A 10,142-nucleotide genomic window follows, 5' to 3' on the forward strand; every position below is an offset into this window, starting at 1 on the left:
TATGGGCTCCTGGCCAGGGACAGGCACATACAGAATGTGATGGGTTTAAGCTCGATTGATTGCGCCAACCCTTCCCTAACTTGGGACAGTGGTGTAACTCTTCAACATAATAAAAAAAAACTATAAAAATCAGTTGAAAGGGCATTACTCATTTAAGTTTCTTAAAATTCTTATATTAAAGGTAGAGAATTTTTTTTTAGAGCCAAGGTATGTACCAAACTAAGTCCTCTGTAGTCTTCTTTTTTTTTTAATATTTATTACGAATCCGAAACATATAATCAACAAAAAATAATTAATACAGTGTTCCTTCTTATTAACTTTCATACTGTTTTCCCAAAGTTTACCAAACATGAAATCGTTGTATTTTTACACCATTTCCTTAGTGGTGATATTTCGTTTGTTCCTTATCGAATGCAGGTTGCAGCTGTTTTAAATGGTCATGCAATGTATGCAATATTTATATTATCCTCCCCCAAATGACAACAGGGATGCATGTGTGATACGTGGTTAATTACTTTTATCAAATCGTATTATGAATACATAATTATTGTCGAGCCTGCAACTTTTGTTGCAGAAAGCTCGACATAGGGATAGTGTTCCGGCGGCGGCGGCGGCGGCGGCGGTGTTAGCTAACTTCTTAAAAGCTTTATATTTTAGAAGGTGGAAGACCTGGATGCTTCATACTTTGTATATAGATGCCTCATGTTACGAAGTTTCCGTCAGTCACATGTCCAATGTCCTTGACCTCATTTTCATGGTTCAGTGACCACTTGAAAAAAAAGTTCAAATTTTTTGTAATGTTGAATTCTCTCTTATTATAAGTAATAGGATAACTATATTTGATATGTGCGTACCTTGCAAGGTCCTCATGTCTGTCAGACAGTTTTCACTTGACCTCGACCTCATTTCATGGATCAGTGAACAAGGTTAAGTTTTGGTGGTCAAGTCCATATCTCAGATACTATAAGCAATAGGGCTAGTATATTCGGTGTATGGAAGGACTGTAAGGTGTACATGTCCAACTGGCAGGTGTCATCTGACCTTGACCTCATTTTCATGGTTCAGTGGTTATAGTTAAATTTTTGTGTTTTGGTCTGTTTTTTTCGTACTATATGCAATAGGTCTACTATATTTGTTATATGGAATGATTGTAAGGTGTACATGTCTAGCGGGCAGATGTCATGGGACCTTGACCTCATTTTCATGGTTCAGTGGTTATAGTTAAATTTTTGTGTTTTGGTCTTTTTTTTCATACTATATGCAATAGGTCTACTATATTTGTTGTATGGAATGATTGTAAGGTGTACATGTCTAGCGGGCAGATGTCATGTGACCTTGACCTCATTTTCATGGTTCAGTGGTCAAAGTTAAGTTTTTGAGTTTTGGTCTTTTTATCTAATACTATATGCCATAGGTCAACTATATTTGGTGTATGGAAATATTTTATGATCTTTATGTCAGTAGCGCAGGTTTCTTTTGACCCTGACCTCATTTTCACGGTTCATTGCACAGTGTTAAGTTTTTGTGTTTTGGTCTATTTTTCTTAAACTATAAGTAATAGGTCAACTATATATGTTGTATAGAAGCATTGTTAGCTGTACATGTCTGCCTGGCATGGTTCATCTGACCTTGACCTCATTTTCATGGTTCATTGGTCTTTGTTTAGTTATCTTGGTTAATGTTAAGTTTATGAGACAGTTGTTATAAAGCTTTATACTTAGGACTATCTACATAATATCAATGATTAGTATAGAAGGCGAGACATTTCAGCGTGTGCACTCTTGTCGGGTTTTTTAATGGCAAAATATTGACAAAAAAATATGAAAGATGATACATGTCATCATGGTCACTGACTCCTATGGCAAGCCAAAGTGGACAAAATGGGCTATTTTCTAATATCAAAAAATAAATTTTTAAATACAAAAAATCATTTTATGATATAAGAGAATGATTTTTTTATATATAAAAAGAAAAACACTATGTCTTTATATATAAAAAAACTGTATTTTCAATATTAAAAAAAAGTGCATTTTTAATATTAAAAAATAATTTTTTTATATTAAAAAATTAATTTCTTATATTAAAGAAATTCTCTGTCAAATATTACAAATTCCTTTTTAATTATTAAAAAATCTAATAGTAAACAAATATTTATTAATATTAGAGATTCCTCTTTAAAAATTAGAAATTCTTTTTTAATATTTAAAAATCCTCTTCTTATATTAAAAAGTAATTTAATAATATTAGAAGTTCCTTTTTAAATATTAAAAATACCTGTTTTAATATTAGAAATTTATTTTGTAATAATCGAAATTAGTTTTCATATATTCGAACTTCATTTTCTGATATTAAAAATTCTTTTCCAATATTTATGAATTATATTTTTTAATATTAGAAATTAATTTTCTAATATGAAGAATTAACTCATATATTAAAAAATCTAACATTTTCTAACATTAAAAAAATCAACTTTCACAGATTCAAAGTAAAATCTCCACCACTGAAATGTTTTGACCAACCACTAACTTGTTCAATAACTAAATTATTTTCTAATATTAAGAAATCAATTTTTAACATTAAAAAGACATTTTCTAATATTAGAAATTCATTTTCTATTATTAAAAAGTCATTTTCTAATATGAAAAGTCATTTTTTAATCAAAGAAAATCCGGTATTTTTTTTACATAAAATTTTTTTTTTTTCTATATTAGAAAATCAGTTTTGGATATCAGAAAATCTTTTTCAAATAATAGGAAATGATTAATATTGAAATGATTATCTTATATTTGAAAATGATTTTCTGATATTTAAAAAAATATCTCTTTTTGTACACATTGGCATGCCATAAAACTTTACAATTTTTTATTTTATTTTTTGGATTTATTGGCATAATGGTGAGAATTTGGTAAAGTTATAATTAAAATGTTATTGCGTCTGGCATTTTTTAATACATATAGTTTGAAACAAAACTAACATTATTGTTAGTTTCTCCTGCTTTGCATATACTTATCTTTTCGGTATGAAGATACAAGTAAAGGGTATTTTCCCAAACCAACCAATGAAAATACTTCACGTGTTCCAACCGGAAGCGGGGAATTCCAGTTTTTCCCCTCTAGAGTTTTCATAAACGTAGACGTTACTGACACCATGGCGTTCATTTCCAGTGAAATGATTTCTTGTATTTTATTGTCATTTCTCATTTCATTGATAGAAGGTAAAACATATAAAATGTCCGATTTCAACTTAGAAATACGAACCTGAATCTGACACTCCCACTGAAGGTCGTAAGCTTTTTTATAAATAAATCCTTGAGCAAAGTTGAGGCTTGATCTGCTGTACAGTTTGAGTACTATACAAGCCTATACAACACTCATCAGCAAATGCAAGTTAAACAACTGTTTAACCAGAAAAAAAATCAAAATAGCCTTGCCAGACGTCATAAATTATTATTTGGAATACCCTTTTCCCTATTCTTCAAAAGGGGTACAATATTCATGTTTACTTTCGTATATATCCAGGGATAACTATACAGGCACAGAAAGTGGAGTATTAGGACATGTATATTAATATAACTTATAAGAAGATGTGGTTTAATTGCCAATGAAACCTAACGCCATAGCAGTTAATATCTATAAGTCACGGTTAATCCGCCAACAGTGTCACTGGGCAAAACCATTACCACCAGTCAGAAATGCTACTTGTTACACTGTTCATGGTAGACTGTTTTCAGAGGGTAGGGCACTGGCGCTTTTTAGAGTGGCGCCCTTAGGGTGTTTTGAAGATTGATTGTACTTTATTTTGTTCATTTTTTATGATCTGCCATTATGCAATTAAACATCCTTGTCAACATTTAGCTGTAGAACCCTAGCACTTAGGTCCTTGTGTTATGTTTTTAATATGTGTGTATCATTTCTTTTTGTGTCCATCTTATGAGTTGGGCCTTTTTCAACTCATTTGTATAGTTTGTTCTTATGTTGTACTGTAACATCACATGTTAGGGAGAGGGATTGAGCCTTCAAACTAGTTTAACCATGCCACATTCTGTATGAGCCCGTCCAAAGTCAAGAACCTGTAATTCAGCGGTTATCATTTGTTTCTATGTTTAATACATATTTGTTTTTTTGTTCATTATTTTGTACATAAATTAGGCCCTTAGTTTTCTCATTGAATTGTTTTACATTTGTAATTTTGTGGCCCTTCAAAACCAACAATGCAATATGGGCTTTGCTCATTGTTGAAAGCTGTACAGTGACGTATAGTGTCATTTGGTCCTTTGTGAAGAGTTGTTACATTGGCAATCATACCACATCTTCTTATTTTTATGCCCTATTCATGGGCATTATGTTTTTAGGTCTGTGTGTCCGTTTGTCTTTTTGTTTGTCTCTCTTTCGCAATTCAGATTGAAGTTTTTGGTCAAGGTAGTTTTTAATGAAGTTGACGTCCAATCAACTTGAAACTTAGTACACATTTCCCCTATAATATTATCGGTCGTGTCATAATGCCAAATTTAAGAGTTTTTACCCCAATTTCACAGTCCACTGAACATAGAAAATGATAGTGCTATTGGGACATCCTTGTACTAAGGACACATTATCTTGTTGTATCATATTGAGTAGCAATGGTTTAAATATATACATTCTATGTTGACAGGAAGATTTGATTACCATTATGTGACGTGTGGATCAACATTAAAACTCTTCAATCCATACCACAATATACGGCTACATTCTCATGATGTCAAGTATGGGTCAGGCAGTGGTCAACAGGTAAGTACGTCTCTAGTGGTCAAAATAAAATATTGCTTTAAATTCAGAAATGTTTGTGTGTAATACCAATACCAAATTGTTTATTATAGTGACATGTGTTTTATAATAGTATACAATATTTCAATAAGCAGTTGTAATTACATGTATCAACACCCAGCCCTTTGGACCTATAAGTCACTTTAAACATTTATACATAAAATATAATAATCATTTAACAGCGGACAAAATTAGAATTCATGTTTGATTGTTCCTATACAAAAAGATTTTTTCTCTTATTTTGTGTGTATTTATCATAATGATAATGTTGAACAATAAACAAAAGCGATATTAAATTAACTATTGTATTTGTTAAAAATGCTGCATGCAAATTTTAAAAGCTTTGGTATTTTAAAAATCCTTAAAGTACCGTAGCTTCATAGACAAATTTAATACTAAGCATACAGTCAACTTGAAAAATTTTAATTCAGAAAAGTGCTCAGCTAGAGGCACATTACGTCAATCATAAAGAGAGAAATTATCTAAATCTGCTATATTAATAATGTATGGATAAGATGGATGGAAAGAACATGGTTGGATGGAAAGATTGAATGGAGGGATGGTGAAAAATTCCCATTCAAACCATGTACATGTACATTATTGATTTTACTTCTTTTACAGTCTGTAACAGGTGTAGAATCTTCAGATGATCACAATAGTTACTGGCAAGTTATAGGCAAGACGGGCAAACAGTGTGAAAGAGGGTAGGTACATAAACATGATTGACAACCTTATAGGTAGAACTGGAACTTGACCAGTCCATTCCTTAATTTTCTTTAACTATTTCCTTAGGCATATCTATTATTAGCTGAGGAACTGTAACCTATGAGACCTAAGGTACATAGCAGTCTTCACGCTGAGTGGCAGCCCTGGCAGCCCAGGCTTGTAGAATTGCTCTCGGGCCTGTAAAAATCATACCTACAGGCCAACAGAATCTTACTAAAAAATTTCAAAAGTTGAGCTCCAGGCCTGAAGATTTAACAGTTCATCGTGAAGACTGACATAGGTTCACAAAAAGTAATAATAAATGGTAAGGACCATATCAGCTACAATTCAGAAGCTTATCTAATGAGATTATCAATCATTTCATTATCCAGTTTCTGAAATTCTTAGGATTGATAATGAACAACTAGACTTTAAATTTAAAAATTGAATATTTTTTCAGACAGCCAATCAAATGTGGACAGACAATTAGATTGTTACATCTGAATACCAACAGGAATTTACACAGTCACCATTTCCAGTCACCATTGTCCAGAAATTTAGAAGTAACAGCGTTTGGAGAAAATGGAGTTGGAGATGAAGGTCAGTTTATAAAATATACATAAACATTATATTTAAATTGTCATTAAGCTTTTTTTCCTGTACAAATAAATTTAGTTTTTCTGACAATGTGCATATATTTTTTACCCTGTATTTACACTGGGCACTTTAAGGATTAATTTTTCGAATCGAAGCAGTTGTCCTGGATTTTTTTGAAGTAATTGACAGAGTTTAAATATGGACCACAAGTACAAAAAAAAGCAAAAATGTATTTGTGTACAAAAGATAGCTGATTGCAGTATAAAGTTTATCAAGTGGTATAACAGGAAATAATTGTGTGCTTATTATTTCTAAAAAGTAGAAAGTAAATTTACACAAAGCGATCTTTATAGTGATTATTAAATAAGTTACTTTGTACAAGACTAAAGAACACACCGAATATGTAATAGTTCCGACTAAGGCTACAACCTAAAACAAAACCTGACAAGAAAATAACCTGATATAATGTCTTATTGAGTAAATTAACTAACTTAGGGTGGTTATAACTGTGGTTTGGTTGATTATATATTTTTGTTGATACTCAATTATGTCTTTGTAATAAATGCCATGTACAACAGTCTTGACAGTATAAGTACAAGCCAATTGTCAAATTTGTATGGGAAATTAGTATTCTGCTATACAATTAAGTTTGTTGATAACCATGAAATATCCCACAAATAATAATGAATCCACAAAATACAGTTGAACAGAAAAAGATTTAATACAGTGATTCACACAGCAATCAAACCTCATCATAGATTTGATGTCAGACAACAGAGAGGTCATACATTCTATTTATTTGTTTATAAACAACTGTTCACTGGATAATTAATTAAATTGTTATATAATGCCAATTTTTATGTTGTTCTTTATTGCAATTATTTTTGGGGTTTTCCTTTCAAAAAACATGGACGTTGCAAGGAATGTATAATTTTGTGAGCTTAGCTTGTATAAACAATTCCTCAGTAATATGCTGTTACATACTTATTTGTGTATTTACAGGTGATCACTGGGTTATTATATGTTCTGGTAATTACTGGGACAGAAACCAAAAAGTCAGGATTAAAAATGTAGTAACAGAAAAGTAAGTACAGTGGATTTAAATATTCCATTGAAAGTTCATTATCATAATTTGTGGTTGAACTAACAGGGTTCTCACTAAGGGAATTCCATGAGTCCTGGATTCATGAAAATCTTTCTGAACTCGTCATTTTCAAAACTGGTGAGTCCAAAGAGTTTCTAAGATATGTCAAGATTGAAATATTTTAAAACTGAACACACATATTTTATATCAAAAGTTTAAAAGAAATCTGAATAGAATATCATTTCATTGCTCTATTAGGTCATGGAGACTTCAAATGATAAGTTGTATTGCAATAAAATACCTTCTTCTTACTGTTGGACTCACCATGGGCAAAAATGACGAGTTCTTGGACTTGCCTTCAAAAGTCCTCAGTGTGAACCCTGACTTATCACTACTCTTGTTAATGATTGAACTAGTTTTTTTTAATTCCATGTAAAGATAGGATGGATGGAAAGAAGGAATGTGATTGTATGACCAAATGGAATGGCGAAAAATTCCCAGTTGAACAAAATAAATGCTAATAATAGCTTTTAATTCTTTTTTAGTCTGTATAAGTAGAAAAAGCTACTTTTCCTAATGATTTCTATTGTTAGAAATTTATCCTACAAACTAATGCATTCTGGGTAATATTTTCAAAAGAATACACTAAAAGTTGGGATTGATTTAAAAGTCTTGAATAATCAACACTCAACAAATGAAATGGCATTTTTTTCATTTTGGGGTGTAAACAATGAAGTCACCTTAGTCTTTTATGTTCTGAATTGCTAAATGGATTACAGACATATGACTCAAAAAACTTACTTCAGTTTACAGAAATCATAAGATGTGGTATGAGTGCCTATGAGACAAGTTCAGACAACACTCTATCCAAGTCACAATTTGTAAAAGTAAACCATTACAGGTGCAACATTTTTTTTCATGTGTTTGCATTGGTTATTAAAATGTCAACTTCACTTTTCAACTTAAAATTCATGTTGCACATTTCAATTTAATTCTTATATTTTACAGCTATTTACACGTTACTGGTGACACGTTTGGTCGACCAATCCATGGACAGAAAGAGATTTGTGCCTACCCCTCGCCAAGTGAACTGAATTATTGGCAGGCTGCGGAGGGAATCTTTATCAAGCCTACAGAATCTCCAGTCCCAACAGTCAGAACACCAGCGCATGATGAATTCTGATTTCACCGTCACTAGACACTTTTATTAGATGGACTTTAACAACAATTTATTATTTTTGGTTACTGCAAATTCAGAAATTATTGTGATGTTTTTATGGATGCTAAAAAATGCATAATGATAAAAACTAACATTCATAACGTCAGGAGTTATTTTCATTCACAAATTTTTTGCAATTACATTTATTAGTTCTCACACTATTGCTACTTATCTGTGATTAGCAATTATAAATACACACATTAATTTCTGAGATTTCAGTATTTTTAAAATTTTTGTAGATACATCAAATCCAAAAGTCTCAGATTTTTACTTGACGTTCATTCCAATCTACACTTAATATTTACATTTCTAATGTTTCATCGCTTCTTTGGTTTGAAAGTTCTTCTCAAATTTTCTGAATGTTTGGTCTCGTTTAAAATGTAAAATATCTGACTTGACCAATATTTACTATGACTTTTGTCTACTGACCTGCAGGGAAGCAGTGGTCAATTAAATGTTGGTCAGTCAGGCACTTTTGTATTCACTACACTTTCTCACAAGATCAAATAGAATGGAAATGAATGACTATGTAGGAAATTTAGTGAGATCTCTGACATTTTACTTCATGTTGTAGTTGTACATTTGTACTAGGAAAATGTGTTTAAGGGGATGTAACTCTTTGTTAAAAGTGTGAATGTTAGGTTTGATTGTATCATTGGAGTTGATTGATGATTGAAATTATCATATTTTCACCCATCTTCTTCAATATTCTGTAATTTAAAAAGAATTACTCTGTTTTTTTAGTTTTTTTTTAACTTTTCATATTCATTTTCACAATTTTGATGATTGAATCCAAATTTTCTTTATAACAAAAGCTTTCCATACATGTCACAATGTGTATTATTATCAAATCTGAAGCTTTATTTTCTACTGTAAACAAACTTGTATTTTCTGAAGAAGAAAAAAAAACTAAGTCCTTTCTAACAAACTTTGTTTTAATTCAGAAAGAAGATTCAAATTTGACATGTTTGAGTTATTTTTGTACTAATTAAGGAAAGTTGTGAAAATATAATGCTAGAATTAAAAATCCTGAAAATAAGTTGGTTTACAATTTTTCATACATCAGTGTTGTCTTGCTTGTATTACCAGAGAGGGATATTATATTTCTATGGGATATATTTGTATTTGAAATGTTTTTTTTTTACCAGTTGAAGTTATTATTTGTAAGCTTAACATGTTGTGTTGCAAAATTAAATGTGGGAATTCTAAGAAAACATGATTGAATCTATAAATGATATGGAAATATGATGTTGTATTGTTTGTTAGAGTTTGAATTGAAGAAAAGCATTTGTAAAACAAAAAAATGTATTAATTTAACTGTTTTAAATTTGGTAATATATTATAGAATTTAATACTCTGTCATGTTTTTGTTCAGATAATTCTTCAGAACAAGTTAAAATGAGGGAATAAATGATTAGGTTATTGTGTGTCTGAATGTATGTGTCTTGCTTATAAATTATACTAATAATTTAAATAAACTATTTTATATATTTACTTGTTTTCTTACGTTTAAACATTCAAAATAATAATTTGAATAGTGAATATTACCAATGTGATTATTGACATATCTCTGATACAAAACTAACAAGGTTAATGGCATATATTTAAAGTCAAGATTTTGTAGAAGCTGCATTCAGGGTTTCTGTACATTTCATTGTTTTCACTGGAGATTTCATTTCACTGCCTCAATGGTCTTGTGCTCACTTAAGTTTTCTATGCTGTGTCTTTTGTACTA

The 10,142-nt window shown here is 30.7% G+C and overlaps 1 protein-coding gene across 1 annotated transcript; it reads left to right on the forward strand.

The window, feature by feature from the left end:
* The first annotated feature begins 3,065 nt into the window (after positions 1-3,065).
* LOC143055370 (stromal cell-derived factor 2-like) lies at positions 3,066-9,897 on the forward strand. Its single transcript, XM_076228507.1, has 6 exons — positions 3,066-3,214; positions 4,651-4,766; positions 5,424-5,506; positions 5,968-6,107; positions 7,107-7,188; positions 8,197-9,897. Exons 1-6 carry the CDS (start codon positions 3,148-3,150, stop codon positions 8,369-8,371), a joined length of 663 nt encoding a protein of 220 aa, XP_076084622.1. The 5' UTR covers positions 3,066-3,147; the 3' UTR covers positions 8,372-9,897.
* Positions 9,898-10,142: the final 245 nt, after the last annotated feature.

The sequence above is a fragment of the Mytilus galloprovincialis genome, chromosome 12 (genome assembly GCF_965363235.1).
Source record: "Mytilus galloprovincialis chromosome 12, xbMytGall1.hap1.1, whole genome shotgun sequence".
NCBI classification, from domain to species: Eukaryota; Metazoa; Mollusca; class Bivalvia; order Mytilida; family Mytilidae; genus Mytilus; species Mytilus galloprovincialis.

Bases quoted from the DNA above. Each gene is read 5' to 3' on its own strand.
- LOC143055370 (XM_076228507.1), top strand. From the start codon at position 3,148: ATGGCGTTCATTTCCAGTGAAATGATTTCTTGTATTTTATTGTCATTT. The intron at 5,507-5,967 runs GTAGGTACATAA...ATATTTTTTCAG, and splicing joins GGCAAACAGTGTGAAAGAGG to ACAGCCAATCAAATGTGGAC. The intron at 6,108-7,106 runs GTCAGTTTATAA...GTGTATTTACAG, and splicing joins AAATGGAGTTGGAGATGAAG to GTGATCACTGGGTTATTATA.